General features: G+C 43.0%; 1 protein-coding gene across 3 annotated transcripts; it reads right to left on the reverse strand.

Annotated features, from left to right (window-relative positions):
* Nucleotides 1-64: 64 nt before the first annotated feature.
* IWS1 (interacts with SUPT6H, CTD assembly factor 1) lies at nt 65-15893 on the reverse strand. 3 transcript variants are annotated; one of them, XM_042820398.1, is made up of 14 exons: nt 15795-15893; nt 15431-15546; nt 9031-9709; nt 8263-8455; nt 7974-8031; nt 7523-7623; nt 6633-6783; nt 5533-5615; nt 5163-5292; nt 4238-4355; nt 3375-3486; nt 3112-3168; nt 2811-2922; nt 65-467 (listed from the first exon to the last, which is right to left on the reverse strand). In XM_042820398.1, the coding sequence occupies exons 1-14, from the start codon at nt 15826-15828 to the stop codon at nt 336-338; spliced, it is 2076 nt and encodes a 691-aa protein (XP_042676332.1). In that variant the 5' UTR covers nt 15829-15893; the 3' UTR covers nt 65-335. The 3 variants fall into 3 exon arrangements, with proteins under 3 accessions (XP_042676332.1, XP_042676334.1, XP_042676333.1); XM_042820399.1 differs by having other exon boundaries at nt 400-2229; XM_042820400.1 differs by lacking the exons at nt 15431-15546; nt 15795-15893 and adding an exon at nt 13378-13574.
* Between the last annotated feature and the right edge of the window lie 764 nt (nt 15894-16657).

The following is a 16657-nucleotide window of genomic DNA, read 5'->3' on the forward strand; positions in this document are numbered from 1 at the left end:
GTACTCACTCTCTCCTCCATGCTCCCTATACACATCATTCTGAGCAAATAACAGACAACCCCCAAAAAACAGAAGATGTTTTATTGTCTAAAGAGTTGCAATACAACAAATGTGTGATCTGTACAAAGGACACAGTAGAGCAAGTTTAAATACAATCAGGAGAAAGAAGTCCCCAAATTCACAGTCCTTGGACATTATCTTATACCAGAACCTGAACCAACAATTTAAAGATCTACTACAAAACCCAAATGAGTTGTTAAAAAAACATTAAGGTCTCCCAAGAGTCTATGGGTGCATTGTCTTACAGCAGAGATCACAGGGTATTCTGTGAAGGGTCACAATGGCATCTTATTGCCCTCAATGCTGATTTTCACCGCATGGGCCGATCTGCTTTTTTTCCTGATATCTGTGAATTTCCGCATCTGTTTGTCCAGTCGACTCACCCCTTTCTTAGAGCTCCCCTGGAACTTAAAAAACAAAACTAGGAATTACCACTGAAAAAAAAGCAGACGTCCCATAGGCTCAAGAAAAGCAACGCATGCAAGGTGAAGCCTGCGAGTGGGACCTGAGGGAGCCCCCGGTGTGGGGAGGGGCGTGCAGCTCTGCCCTCAGCTCCCCCACGTGGACACCCAGCTCCCCCAGGCTCCCAGCCCACGGATGGCAGTGATCACACACACGTCACAGAGGAAAGCTCTCCCACTGCAGAGGTTAACAGACACACGAGATGTTGACACGCTGGCAGAACATACAGTTTGGAATAGCTTTTGTCTGGAGCGCAGTGACAGAGATATTGCACAGTGCCATACACACAGGCCCCCTGGGGAAGGCTTTAGATGCAGCTACACTTGACTGAGTTGACGCATCAATTCCAAACTGTGATTTATTTTGCAATTAATTCATCAGTGCTTAAAAAGAGGGGGGAGATTATTGGGAAATAAAGGAGTGAGGTTGGAAGTGAAAGAAATGCCTAAGGAAAGCTGATCAGATCAGTTACTAGGAGTTGCTGCATTTCATCTCTGTGTTTTAACTGCAGCTGAAGAACAGACACATCACAGCAGTTATTTCACAGGTGAGAAACGCCACTGAAGACAAAGGACATTCCAGTCCACAACCACCACAACCACCTCCTAGATGCAAGTTCCCCTTTAACTGGACAGCAGAAACAGTGATGGAAATTTCACACCTTTTACATTTGGGAAAAAGCAACATGTGGAACATGCTACTTAGCATCTGACCAAAGCAGCTGTTGGGAACTGAGCCTCTGGTTCCACTGCTACAGAATACTCATTTAAAACGAACTCTATTTATTCATAGAATTCAGTCAAGTTCTGTCTGGAAGTTCACTGATTTTCAGGGGAGATATCTATATGCATGCTTTGGGTTTGAGGTTTGTTTTTCGTCGTCGTTTTACATGAATAAATATGAAGTTTAAACTCAGCATCTATCATTTGTGCTTGCCTCACATCACTGTTCCTTGGTAACACCTCTGCTCACAGAATCTGAACACAGAGTTAGCACTGCCCACACAATTCTCATGTTGATGCACATCAGTGACTGATCTCCCTCCACTCCACGCTCGTGGCAGGGGAGTCTTGTCCTGTTTCTGACAACCACTCCCCGAATCTCATTCTGTCAATGACTGTGGGAAAGAGGTGTGACAAACATCTTGTTTTGTCTCAGTAAAACCACAGTCCTACACTGAGAGCTAAGAATTTCTGTGCATCTGTCCAGGCAAACCTGGAGAATTCAAGTAAGAACGAGTTTCAAGTGCCAGACTTGCTGGTATGCCAAGCACCAGAAGCCACAGGTGCAGAGCTTTGTGAGCACAGGGATTCTCACATAATACTCATCATTTGGGTACCATGAAAGTAACAGGCGCAGGAAGCACGGCAGGTGTCACGTGCTACAGACTTTTCCCTGTACAAATTACAGTTTAGGCCACAGTGCAGACATCAGAGAGTACAAGGAGAGTTTTCCAAGTTTAATTGGGATGTACACACTCCTTTCCTGTGTGTGCAATCTGCCAACAGCTGAAGCACATGCACTGTTCACACCTCCCTTGAGGGATACCTCTCAAACTTGGGGAAGGCAGTGTCATGGCTACAGGGGCATCCTGTTGCCTTCAATGCTGAACTTGATGGCCCGATGCACTTTGCTGAGTCGTTTCTGTTCAGCAAACCGTCTCTTGTGCTTTTCCAAGCGACTAATACCTCTCTTAATAGTCCCGGGCTAGAAACAACATCTCAATTAATGCAGAGAAGGAAAGATAACAGCAGAAAGATTACAATAGTTATTACCTCTTCCATTTACATCGGTTCTACCACGTGCTCTGCCTTTAAATGAAAACCATACCAAGTAGATGGAAGAACCAAATTAAACAAGGCACAGGCCTCTACTGAAGCTGTTAATGGCTGCCGAAACCTTGATGTTTTCCCAAACCAAAATACTATCGGAAGATTATGAAACAAAAATGGGGGAGAGATAGAAAACATCAGTGGCATACTTATTGAACTGCTGCTTTATTTCAACACGTTCTGAAAATAAGAGGCCTGTAACCAAACTCTCGCAGTAGAGAGAAGCTCTAGAACAGATAGGGTGAAAATCTCTTTCTGGTAAGAGAAGCAACGATACCTGCAGAAAGAATTTGATGGGCTTATCTGAAAACAAACCTGTTGTCTACTCCTATTAGAAGAGGCACATAAAAAGAATCACTATGCTGTTCAGTATCTACAGCAGGAAGGTGACAAATCCCCAGCTCACTCACAGAGTCACTAGGAGAGGCCCCAGCAACACCCCACACCACAGCTTACCCTGGAGGACTCCATCTCCACATTCCACTTTGGCCTGACCACGTAGTCCTTGTTGGAGGGCATCGGCACCCTCGCACGGGCACAGAAACCTGGGTCTCCAGGCCTAAGAGCTCTGAAGAAAGGAAAGTTCCCGTTAGGTAACAGCAGCCTCTAACAGAGCTATGACTGATTCAGATACAGGTAATTCTGAAACAGAGTATTATCACTGATTTCAAGGCCTCAAAATGAGCGTGTACTGTTAGTTCTTTAGAAATACCTTTTTCTAGTTCAAATAAAAATCAGTAAGAATACTTCAACTCACTTTTCCTCTCCTGTTAATACTTTCTCCAGATCCCTGCGGGGAGTCTGACCACCAGAACTGCAAGAAAAATCCATCTTTATTAAGTATTCATACACAGACAAACATAGTAACTTCAAAGGACAATCAAGTACAGTAAGAGAAAAAAAAACTGAGGTCAGAAATAACTGTTCTGCAATTTACCCCAATACCTGCACACAGTTTTTCTTTATGGGAAGTCCTAGAAAGAGAAATAACGCATTCACATTTCTGCCTGCTATTCCTACCTGCTCAACCTCCTCCGCTGAGGCATCTGTTCCAGATCTCTCTGTTCTCTCTCTTCTCTTGTCATGCCTTTGTAATTTGAGGTAAGCCCAAAGATGGGACGAGACCATTCATCTAGTAAATAAACAGATAAGTTAAACTTACTTATTATCAGTGTTTATTATCTACACACCATTCCTTTCGAGGTTCATATATACTTTTCTCCAGCTGAGCAGCTGATCTATGAACTCTTTGTATTTCAGAGAAATCCCAGAGTTGCACACAGAAAGAAAGAGGTTTCACTCATGGAGTCTGTTTCTGCTCACTGTTCAGTGCATTGTTTGTTTGGGTTTTTTTTGGGACGCTCTCAGCTCTAGGAACACTCAGTGTCAGAACCTCCTGCATGGCACAGTGTTACTTTAGAAATACGAAAAATATATGCAGAAGAGCAGAAAAAAGGTTTTAGATCAGCTTGTAGTCATTCAAGATGGAACACACCACACGACATCACAGCTGTTTAAGTAGTGGATTTTTAGACAGCCATCCAAGATCTCACTGAACTTCAGAGAAAGGGCTGTTTTCTGACAGCACCTTCCATCCTCAGTAGCTTGTAGGAGACGCAGCCAACTTGCCAAGGAAGAATTTAGGCAAAATAAAAAGCTATCCTCTAATTTTAAAGCAAAACAGACAGAAACAGGGAAAAGTGCATGCAGATGGGAACCTAACAGCATTCATTTAGAGCCCTGCAAACAAAGCCATGAGACCAAGGAGAAATCTCACACTGCAGTGACTTCTACTATAGACTGTAACAACATGCAAAAAAAAGACTGATAGAAATTAAATTATCAGAGAGACCTCACTGAAGCAAGATAAAAGGTTTACATACTGATCAGCTTCCCTGCCATATCCTTGTTAGGTCTTGACTCTTTGGGGTGCTTGTAAAGGTACATCACAGCTCGTCCAATTCCACTGTGCTTCAGGGTCTCCTGACTCACGCTTGGCAGCTACAAGAGAAAGGAGAAGTCAGAAAAAGGCAACAAATTCTGTCTGAACATTAATGGTGCCACTGAGTTTTGTAGAAAACAAAATTCTGGTAAGTGTTTATTCCAAATGCTCTTGTGCTTATATTACCCAAAACCACTGTCTTCCTAAACAAGCATTTTGTAAGGATTCAAGTTCACATGGCAAATGCATCCAGTACAACTTAACTGGGTCAGAACTTGTGCAGTTCCTTACACAAGGACAAGTATTTCTGAACACTCACAGCCAAGTAGTGATGCTGCAAGGCAAATCCAACTTCTGCCTCTCTGTCAAGGCTATGCCATACTCTGCTTATGAATGCAGCAAAGCCAACCTAAAGTGAACCATCTCAACACATGAACCACTGCAATGAGGGAAGATAAGTGACTAAGGTCCAGATTCCAGAATCTAGAAATGCCAGAGCATGGGAACTCCCTGGCAGAGAGCAGGGAATTCGACACGTGCTGTTTGTGAGAGGCTCTCTGAAATATCTCCTGGCCTGCTACTTAACACAGCTTTCTGCTTTATTGCTATCACAAGCAAAATCTTCCTAACAATTCAGTGTCTGCAATTCCCTACCTGCATTTTGTTCAGCTAGACAGCATACCTACAACATAAGGAACACTTAAAACGATGCACATTTAAACCAAACATCTAATTTGTGGTTGCTTCCTCCTGCACTTCAGCACAGGGCCCACCAGCAGTGTCACAGCAGTCAGCACTACGCCTTTCCCCAAAGCACAACTGAAAGCCCACGGATGAATTAGATGAGTTAGAAGGCAGCTTAAAACCTCTTGCAGGATCTTCAGAAGCTCCTCTCGTATCTTCAGAGCTGGCAGACTTCGGTCTGGGAGAGGAGAAAGCCACTCCTTGATGGCAGACATTACACCACTATCGATGAACGTTTCTTTGAGGTCCTGCCTAGGAAGTTTAAAGAACAGAGAATCCACAGTCATGCAACACATCTGGATCTGAAGACATAAAGCTCCTCCAAGTGCAATAGTATATTTAATAGGTAAAACTAGGTGTAATTTTAGTTCTGAGGGCACCTACCTCCAGCAATTACCCAAAACGTTTCCCTGCATGCTCATTAAACTGGAATGTCACCCTATGAAATCCACTTGCTCCCCAAGACAATAAGCAGCTCCAAGACAGACTCACTTTTTAAGATGCATAACTACAGTTGGCAGCAAAGTCAATTTCTTCAGCGCGGGTTTCTTTTGTGTGTTCAGCTGCCGATCCTCCTGTAGAGAGTTGAGGAATTACAAGATGATAAAAGAAGGAATCAGCAATTCTCATCCATTACAGCATTTACAGGAAAAGGGTGAGTGGATAACTGGAGAAGTGCACCTTTGGCAGAATGACACTGACTTTATGCGCCATGTGACCCTGTAACTCACTTTATGTGAGTGACCCTGTGCCACTCCTTCCTACAGCTCCAAAACACATCTTATATGATGATTTCTCAAATAAATAAGCAAACAAAATCCCCTCCTTAATCAACATTTCATTAAAGTATCCCATTAGGAGATTCCCCAAGAATTACATGCTTTTCTACTTCATGATTCAGGTCTATTGCAATAAAATGGAGCTCTGCAGGGTCCTCCATGCGAGGTATGTGCAGCTTACCTAGAAACTCTGACAGTAAACTCACATCTGAACAATAAAAACCAACTAACCAAACAGTAAGAAGTGGAAACACATGCATTCAATGAATACAACTGTACAATGCAGAGGTTTAGGATAAAGCATGGTGTAACTAACATAAAAGTACACAGTTGTGCATCACGTGCTAGAACAGTGTCAGCTGCACTTAGTTAGATGTCTGTGCTCCAATTTCCCCTAATTCTATGTTTCTACCAATTTAACACATTACTGTCATTCAAGCACTTTAGAAAAGGTTTCTTCTGCAGAACAAATAATTAAGTTCTACATGCTAGTAACTGTATAATGAAATATAGTTCCTTTCTCAGTATCTGATGTACATACATTTTATAAAACACGTGTTCATCTCTTTTTATAGGGCAACTGATCTCCAATTATGAAAGTGTTAACACATTTACTAACCATAATCTTTAAAACAATTTACCTAAGTTTCAACAGAAAGAAAATATTGAATTCAGACCAGCAAAATTCTCATCAACTGTTCAGATACGCACAGCACACAGATCATGTTATACTTCTGAGTACCAAACACACCTCTTTCACTGAACGCAAAATAGAAATTAATTTTAAGCGTCCCTGGAACACAGAAAACTCACCTCTGCAGCTTCATTCATCTTCACAATCATAGCACTGACCACATCATCTGCATCACTAATGAAAGTCCCACCATCACGGTTTCGTCGACGCTTGCCACTCATACTCTTCTTTCGTTGCAGCATCATGTCAAAATCTGACATGAAGTCCATACTGAAATGCAAGGAGAGTCTGCTCATAGAAGAGAGTTCAACTCCCTGTCCTTGTTGAAAATAATTTTATATTTCTGTAGTATCACCCTTCTGAAGGTGTTCCAGAACTCTACTAGAATTCTGTCTCAATGTCCCTGGAAGATATTAGATGTCTTCAGTACACTAACAGGGAAATCAAAGAGCTTCAGTGGTTCTGAGGTGTGCTCAGAAGTCTGTAAGACTTTACTGAAGCAGCTACAGACATCAGGGTACAAGTGCTAAAGCTGTCACTGAAGCTGTCCAAGATTTAGCTTTCCTGTACCTGCAACGCATTCCTCTGACACTACTAGAGGAGACAAGGACAGAAGAGAGAAGGTGAGGTCAAATCACACCTTATCCCCAGTGAGGAAAGAAAAAGAACTGTGACTCCAATGCTACTACAAGCAGCCTAGCACTGAACTGCTACAAGTACAGGAGGATGTTTGCCTCAGCAGCTATTGTAAGTTTTGATGGTAACTCCAAAATGCTCCACCTGTGCTGCTGCTCCAGTTATCTGCTATGGACTGCCAAGTGACCAAACTGAAGAGACAGAGCAGAAACAGGTAGAGAGAACTCTATGTCACAGTCAGTGAGAATGTGTGCTTTATGTTGAGACACTGCCCTTCCCTTGCCTCTGCTGCATGAAGTCAAGCTGGTTTATGGAGAGGCTCTTCTGCAAAAATCTTGTGTTTATTAAGAAAGTATGCAACACATCAACTTACTGCTTCCCTCTTTTAACGTTATCATCAGAGTCAGACTCATCTGCTGTCTCCTTCATCTCTGCATCACCCTTCTCTTCTTCCAAGTCTTCCTGGTTAAAGCCCTAACAATAAAGACAGTGCAAGTCAGTGCAGGAATTAAGACTGAGCATCAACTCAGGTGCCTGACTTTTACATTCTCAAGGCCTCCTCTAAACCCTCTTCAGACTTATCTGGAAGAGGAACAAAAGATTAAGATTTTCACCTACAGCTTTCACACCACTGACTCTCAATAGCAGAGTGGTGAAAATTATTCAACTCAGTCTGCCTCAGAAAGTCCAGGAGATTAAAAGACTTCCCTCCTGAGACAGAGTATCCTCCAACAGGAATGCAAACCCCAACAGGCATTCTGGGAAGAGCTTCCCATGAAGATTATACCGTCAACTAAATACCAAACCTCCACAATAACACTTACTGTAAATTCCTCTTCTTCTTCATCACCAGACTCTCCAAATATATCTGCAATCAGGTTCCTGGGAAGATAACAGAAACTTTGATCTGTTTACACAGCAGCAGAGAGAACACATTTTCCGTGACATTTCTAATGTGACTGGGTGCAGATCCACCCCTTTCATTTTGCTACACTGACCCCCCTGGCAATACCCATAAAGGTAGATTCTGGCTGGTACTTTTCCATCTTCCTATTCACCATCAGTGTCACTCCCTGCAACCCTGAAGGAATTCATATTCCCAGAAGCACTTACTCTTGTTCATTTCCAGATTCACTGTCACTGCCAAACAGATCTTTCTCTTCCTTTTTCTTCCCAGTATCCTCTTTTCTTTCTTCCTCTTCTTCACTATCTGATACCATATTTTTCTTCCTTTTGTCAGATTTCTCTGAAGCAGCATCACTATCTGATTCTTCAACATCAGAAAGGATTCGTACTTTTTTTGCAGCTGCCAATGGAAAGAAGCATTACTGCCTGCCCTGGTAAGCAAAGTGACAACGGTGTGCTCCCACAGCTGTTCTCTCTCAAATTCAATGTGAACAGCAGGGAAGCCAATTAGTGTTCATTCCTACACTGAAACAACTGCTCTTTTGAAGAAGAAAACACGTTCATTCTGAAATTTGTTTTATCCAGTCAGTAACTGAATAAAACTCCATAAAGCACATCTGTCCATATGAACTTTCACTTTCAAAACTCTCACTCCTAGTATATTTAAGACAAAACAGAGGGAAAAATATGACCAGAGAAATAACAGCAAATCAAGGAATAACTGTAACAGAAACAATCAACATGACAACAGATTCCAGTATAAAGCAAGATCATAGATGCAGAATATTCTTCTGTTAAACTTACTTATCACTCCAAAGCACTGGATATTCACACAGAAATGCACTTAGAACAACCCCCTCCCCAAAAGCAGTGCTCTAAGAACAAACCTACTTCGCAGTTTCACATTTATCTTAGATATTAATTACATCACTACTGCTGGTCAGATCACATTAGTTTCACATTCAAGTTTCTTACGTGCTTTCTCATTCTCATCCTCACTGTCAGAGAGGATGGCTGTTTTCCTCTTCACCGTCTTCTCCTCCTCTTTCTCATCATCATCATCACTGTCCGATATTTTCCGTCTCTGAGGACCTTCTTCTTCACTGTCAGAACCCTGAAATCCTTCCCTCGCTTGTTCGTTATCTGAACGGTGAGAATCGTTCTGCGCCTCCTCCTTCCTGTCCTCCCCATCGCTATCATCAGACTCTATTTCTGGTTTGTGCCTGGCAATGCCCTCGCTCTCCGAGTCGCTGCCCAGCTGTTTGTGGAGCTCCTCGCTCTCCGAGTCGCTGGCCGGCTGCTTCTGGAGCTCCTCATTCTCTGAGTCGCTGGCCGGCTGCTTCTGCGACTCCTCATTTTCAAAGTCACTACTGTGATTCCTGGGAGGTTCTCCATTTTCAGAGTCACTCGCTTGATGATTTAAGGCATCTTCGTTTTCAGAGTCACTTAAGTGTTGGTTTGGACGGTCCTCGGTATCGGAGTCGCTGTCTTTCCCTCCCTGAGCTGCTTCGTTGTCAGAATCGCTGGCATTGTGATTTGGAGGCTCCTCATTATCTGAGTCACTGTCTTTTTGCCTCGGTGCATCTTCATTCTCAGAGTCTGTCATATGAGGCTCTCCCATTTGCCCATCATCTTCTCCATCGCTGTGTTCGTTCTGGAAAAAACAAACAAGATCTCAGACAACAAAGCAAAAAACCAAGGAACAAAAAGCATTCCTTGCTTGTTCTTCCTCCCCTTTGATTGCCCAACCTACTACAGACTCAAATACTTTCTCTATAGAAAGAATTGCTAGACAAATTTTATCAAAAAACTATCAAATACCACAGATCAAGGAAAATCTTCAGAGATCAATGGAACTGTGTCCATCCTGCTGCTCAAATCTATTTTGGAAATAGTAATAGAAAAAGAGCCCTCAAATTAAGACGTCCAAGAAAGGTCCATCTCCCTCAAGGGAGAGTACTTCAAGGCTTCCATTTAGAGAGTCCAGACTTCAAAGTGGATTAGCCCAACTCCCCTCAAAATAATCGACCTCCCATACTGGTCATTTTCTTAAGATGCCAAATAAACTCTTTTGTATGAAATACATTTTACTGAAACTGCAGATGCACTGTTTTCTGAATGAAGCTCAAGAGAGCTTGTGCTCTTTCAACATTTAAAAACACACCAAGATCAGAAGCCCATTAAAAAATACATAAAGCTTTAGTCAGACCAGCTAGGGTATTATTGACAAGCTCTGTGTCTTGATAAATAACGATGTAAGAACAGCCCCAACACTTCTGTCTCTTAAGCTCACAGCCCCCATGCCTACTCAGTATCTATTTGTAAATAGACCGACCTTAAACCCGTAGTAGAACACAATCTTTTATGTCTTCTACCCAGCAACAACAGCCATTTTGGGAAAATCTATCACAAGACACCTGCCTCCATCAGTGCAGACAACAGAATGTTGTTTCATCTTCACAAGATCCAAGTTCTGCATTTGCCCAAGAAAACAGCCTCTGTTGATCTCCCGCTTCTTGATTCAGCTTGCCTACACGGTCACTGTCACCACAGCCACTTTCAGCCAGAAAGGACACTGGAAAGGAACCGCTTTACTACGTGCTTCTCTGCTTCACAGAGAGACTTTCTAGGGTGACTCTGCCTTCTCGGCTGCAGACTCCTTCCATTAGCATCCGTATTCCAAGAAACACTCAGTTTGTGGAGATAACTGCACGTTTCTGTCCTAAAGCTTCCACATCTTGTTACCGATGTCCTTTCATTGGGAGAACACATTTTCTATTTTTCTTTTCCCACATTCTTCCCCCACACTCAGAGCCATACACAATAACGCAGGTCCATCCATCCTACAGTTACAACAGCTATTATCTTCACAACATATGGATAAGAAGGAATTTTAAATAAAGCAAAAGTTTGATCGCTTTTAGGAATTACTCCCGGCAGATTTATACAAACTGTTCAGTACAATAACTCTTAAAACGTTGGATCTTATACATTTATTCCCTCGGCTAGCACTTGATACAACTGTAAATTCAACATGACTGAAATATAAGTAAAAGAAAGTTACCATACAATGGGGAAAAAAAAAGTCAGACCACATAAATTTACAACCAGCACTTCAAATACAACTTCACTATTTCCACCTTCCTCAATACTATAACACGAGCACTTTCCTCCCTGGCAGCCTTCTCAATCACACTGCTGGTACTGTTCTGCAGTTCTCATCCCTCCTCACTGACAGGAATGGTGTTTCAGTTAAAAAAAACTAAGTCAGGAGTTTTAAATAAAAAGATTAAATATCTACAGATTTGAGGGCACACAACAGAGGAAGATACACCCAAATCGCTGTTTGTTACAGGATTTTCTGTTCTTCAAAATATTAATTTGATTGCCCTCTCCTGCCAAGCTTGAAACTAAGAACATGAATATGATGCATTTTCTCTCACTGTATTGTTTAAGATAAAAGAAAGCTTTAGCCTCTTGAAACAGCATTACAGATTGGATCACTGAGAGGCACTGAAATGCAGCTGTACATTTAAGTTGATGTGCTTTGCCTGTTTTCTCCTGATTTCAGATGTCTGATATTGAACAGGTACTAACAATTATGACAGCTATAATTAAGCATGTTGTTAAACATCACCACAGAACACAAGAGAAACAGAACTGTTTAAGCTATCAGGCTTGTCACCTTCCGTGCTGTAAGACTAAGAAGTCTTTAGTAAACATTAAAGAGAACTGAAAAAGCAACTTGAAACCACAGTGACTCTTTATCACTCAATATTTCTAAGAGCAAAAGCGTGGCTGCAGGCTATACAGCCACCTATTCAGAATATATGACTAAGCTACAAAGCACTTCCTACACAAAACACTTGACTCCAATTACACAGCAGCGTTACTACAGCACTTCACAACACACTGAATCTCTCATCTGTTACCACAACCAGGCGGTCACACTTGAGAAGGAAGGTGCTTGGGGAAGGAGAGCATCCATGCACCCTAATTAGCTCCCACTGTGACTACACGGTGCTCTGCACCACAAACCTCAGTGATAATTACAGCTTCTGAACTCCACTGTGATATTGTCACCTACAGCAGAACGGATTAAGAGACAGCTTGGGAAGCAGCAGGTAATACATGCAACCCTACAGAGGTTGGGCACGGGCATCCCCTGCTCTGATCCTGAATCAGGAAAACAACCAAAGCCAATCGAAAGAGCACCGTTATGTCAGCCCAGGGAAGCCCTGCAGGGATGTGACAGGTACTGCCTCATCTCAGCACTGCCTCACAGCGGACTGAGCATCTTCTAAAGCACAGCTGAGAGAGCTGACTCGCTCAGAACCGAGGCACAACGAGCAGGCCCTGTCCACAGCCATCGGCGTGAGGTCAGCCAAACACAATTCATACATCCTTGAATGCTTGGGAATGTACTCCATGCAAAAAGCAAGAGCAACTTCACAACGAGATGATAAACATCGTAGGAGAGTGCTGGTCTCTCCTCTACCTCCCTGACACACCTCCCCCACCTACCTTAAAAAACAATTCATCACTAAAAAGATATGTTCCAATAAATCCATGATGTCATTTAGAGTCTTCTGTGTTTATTTTTTTTATTTGTCCAATTACTGGGCTAAAAGAATAGAAATCCTCAGAAACGAGTAGGTCTCAGGTAAGTGCTACCACATTTTTCTCTAATTCCTTTGCTTTCTTTTCTTCCTCCTCTTTATCTATAAACTTTTAAATTGAGATGTCCTTAATATTTTTAACTGACAATTCCATAACGTGAGGCTTTAGTACAGTATAAAATACAGAATACACCAAAATCAAATTTACAGTGTTATCCTTCTACATGAAAATTTCATCGTGAAAGTAGGTTTTTGGATCAACATGCAGCCACTTTTATGACTTACTACTTTGATAATTCATTAAGATGAACAAAAGTGACCCATCCCCTACTATCTCATGAACGGCAGTTGATAAAACTAAGGCACACATAACCATCGTAGGCAGTTCAGGAAGCTTGCTTTCAGTGAAAGATACTTGTGTGTTTGTTAAGAGTCACAGTCAAACCATAACTTCAATCATGAAGACAGCAGCAACTTGCTTAGAGCGTACGATCTAAATCACTGAAGATTTCCATGTGAACCTGACTCGTACAAACACTGTAAACATGATTTAATATTCATTACTGTACTAAAACTGCGTGCCATCTGACTCCATTTGACCGAAACAGAATCGGTAAGGACATCAAAGAGAGCATTTATAGATAAAGTGGGGCTGGGGGAAGGAAAGCCAGAAAAGAATTGTGGAAAAGAAAAACCCACATACCTGAGACCTACTTAAGTAATTCCTCAGGATCCCCCTTTTCTTTAAAGTTAAGAACCTGTAAAAAAAGTTGGAAATTTTAAAACTTCAGTTCTTTGTATCTGAGCTCTGAATTTGAGATGAAATAGGAATTAAATCAACTTAACTGATTGGGCTGTCTCAAAGGTATTATTACCTTTGAATGTCATTCCTCCCACAAACTCCTAAAGATGAAAAAAATAATGAGAGAAAATTTAGGATAAATAGAACAATAGATTACTGAAAGCTACTCTCCTTTCAGAGACGGTGGCTCCACACTGTCAGCCAAGCTGCATTTGGAGTTTGACATAGGAAAGCATTAAATGACTAGGAATGGAAGATTAAAAGAAAACACCTAAATCATTTTTTTATGATTTCAGACAAATCAAGCCAAGCATTAAGGCCTGGGGGTTCACATTTACTCCCAGATAAAGAAGGTTTTTCTAATGCTACTGGGGATTTTTCATTTGTTTGTTTTTAAGTGGACTTTTTAATTTGCCTACAGAGGAAGATTCACAGCTATCACAGAACAAAGCCCATACAATGCTGGAGGAACATGCAGAGAACCAAGCAGCAACAACAGGTCACACTGAAGATGTAAATAGTCAAACCTTTGTTTCTTTAGGGCAGATTTTCAATTACTTGATAACAGTAAACAAAATTAAAACTCAACAGGAGCACAGAAGAACAACTGATCCAGTTTTCAAACACTGAAGATAAAGCTTAGTATAACTGTAGCAGCATCACGGCTCTCCATGCTCTTGTTATGATTCCTCCCCATTAAAACAGAAGTATAAAATTCCTATCAAAGACAATTGTTTCTGTCACGCATAAAATTATATTTCTTTCCCACAAGGAAATCCCAACTGTCTCAATGGCAGATGCTGACTGACAGCAAATCCCCTGCAGTTCAGTATCTTTCACTGCAAATATCAGCATCTCTAGAAACAAATCCAAATGTGCTTTGCACTCAAATTCAAAAAAGTGAGCGCTTTCCTTTTGCACTCATACCAAACCTTCACATCCTAACTCTGATGAAAGCACAAATTCAGTAAATGAGGATTGCAAGTTACCCCACAGCAGAGTTGAGCTTCTGAAACACCAATCTGTTAAAAAACACCATACCATGCATTTTAAGCAATTTTTTAAAATGGATACCAAGCCCAAGGGATGTCAAAGTCAGTTCTGATCTTCATGCAACATGCAACACAATTTGCAAAGCAGAGTAAAATGGCTCTGATTTTAATTTTGAAGAGCTCTCCATAGCAGAACTCTGATGGCAGAAGTTGGGGTTTTCCAGTCCAAAATCCTCCCATCAAGGCCAAGGAAAACCTGATGTCATTCTATCATCTCAAGACACCAGAAATTCCTCAAGATTAACCCCAGAATCATCCCAGACACAGAAGATACTTTTTTATCAGAATTTTTTTTAAACCCCAGGAGTCAAACCATGAGTAACAGCACCTCTCCTCCAAATACAGCCCTGTATCACACCACCAGCACCTTTTTTCAAGGGGCCAAGTTTTCAAAGCACAGAGCTGTTCAGAGGAAGACCCATCTTTCCACACAGGGAGAGTTATTCCTTTGTGAATGACAAAGTGAAAAGCGTACCACAGAACAGACTCCAGAGGCAAGGCTCACGTCCAAAAGCAAAGATGGAAGATGAGAAAGCATTTATTCTTTGGTAAGGAAATCTATCCCTCCACGACGCATGGTTTTACATTACTATGTCAAATTTAAAGCAAAATTCCAAACCCTTCAACCCACTGCACAGAATTTAAAATCCAGGAAGTTTATCTTCTTGCAACTGAGTGCACATTACACTTTTTCTAGTGCAAACAGTGACCACTGTTACAACAACTGAAGACCCAACAGCCAAGAGTTGAGACAAGACATTCGTTTCTGCAAGTAAAGCTTTGCCACACAGAGCCCTCCAGACCAAATGAATAAACACTGAAGACTCAATTAAGGATGCGATACACCTTTAAATCGAAAGTCAGTTAACAACAGAGCCATCTACACGAAGCACTAACAGTACCTCTGAACGGTGCCCTACACTTCCATTCTCAGATCCAGAATGCTGCTCGTTTCCTTCATCTTCAACGTCAGATCCCGAATCTCTTTCATCTTGCACCGGAGTAGCTCCACCATCATCTGCCCACGGGAAAAACAAGGGAAAACCCGGTGACATTTCCCAACGCGTACCGGGAACTGAAGGCTCCGGGGGGCCCAGCAGCCGGGCTGGGACACAGCCGTGAGGTCACGTAGGGACACAGCCCGCACAGACTGCTTGGGGCACAGGGAGACACAACCCCCTCGTCCGTCCGTCCGTCCGTCCGTCCGTCCGTCCGTCCGTCCCTCCCTCCCTCCCTCCGGGCCCTAGCGTCCGTCCGCGCCGCTACCTGACTGGCCCCCGCTGTAGTACTCGCTCTCCATGGCAGGCCGCCGGCCCCGCGAGACCCGGGGGCTGGCGGCGGGCGAAGCCCTCAGCGCGGCGCTCAGCGCTGAGACCCGCCGCCTACGACCACCGCCGCCGCCGCCCGGCTGCACAGGCCCAAAATGGCGCCTCCCCTCAGAACAGCCGCCAGTCGCCCACGCGCACGCGCGAGTAGCACCCGCCCCTTTCTCCTCGCGCCCCGGCCCCGTAGCTCTCGCGATAGTTCGGGAGTGCCGCCAGGGAGCGCTGCAGACGTTGGGGCGGGCGGGAGCGGGCGCTGAGGGAACGGCGGGGGATTCGGATGTGCCGTTGGAGTCGGTGGGAACTGAACACCGATTTCTATGGTGGCGAACTGGCAATGGATGATTATTCGCTGCTTTATGCAGCCTGGGGATCCCCCTGCCAGTGGGCAGGGCAGATCGCGCCCCAAGCAATCCCTTGGCTACAGGACAGGAAAAGGAACTTCTTGTTGGTGTGTTCTTCTGGGACCTGTTGTAATTCAGTGACTCAAGTTGCGAGGAAACTGAAAAAGCCTGTGAGGAAAATGATAATAATAGTAATAAACTGAGCCCTTGCATCAATGAGAACTGTAAAGAAATGTGAAATGATTATTTTAATAACGGTGATTCCATGTATGAGCAGTGCAAGAGCTTCCAAGAGCCTGAAAATAGGGATCCAAAATGTTAGATGACTGCCTGCACACCCAGAATTGACTGGGAACCCCGGGTGTCCCTTCTGCCCATCACATACGTGCTGGGAGCCCCCCAGCTTCATCCGTTGCCTTCAGTAATAAAGAATGTACCACCTAGGAAATGGATGAATCTGTTT

The sequence above is a fragment of the Centrocercus urophasianus genome, unplaced genomic scaffold, assembly GCF_019232065.1.
Source record: "Centrocercus urophasianus isolate 14NV4802_14NV808 unplaced genomic scaffold, USGS_Curo_1.0 seq_19, whole genome shotgun sequence".
NCBI classification, from domain to species: Eukaryota; Metazoa; Chordata; class Aves; order Galliformes; family Phasianidae; genus Centrocercus; species Centrocercus urophasianus.

Excerpts from the sequence above, each read along its gene's own strand:
- IWS1 (XM_042820398.1), bottom strand. The coding sequence starts at position 15,828 with ATGGAGAGCGAGTACTACAGCGGGGGCCAGTCAG. Across the intron at positions 5,616-6,632 it reads AGATGAATGAAGCTGCAGAG|GAGGATCGGCAGCTGAACAC; the intron begins GTGAGTTTTCTG and ends AACTCTCTACAG. Across the intron at positions 3,487-4,237 it reads TATGGCAGGGAAGCTGATCA|ATGAATGGTCTCGTCCCATC; the intron begins GTATGTAAACCT and ends TTTATTTACTAG.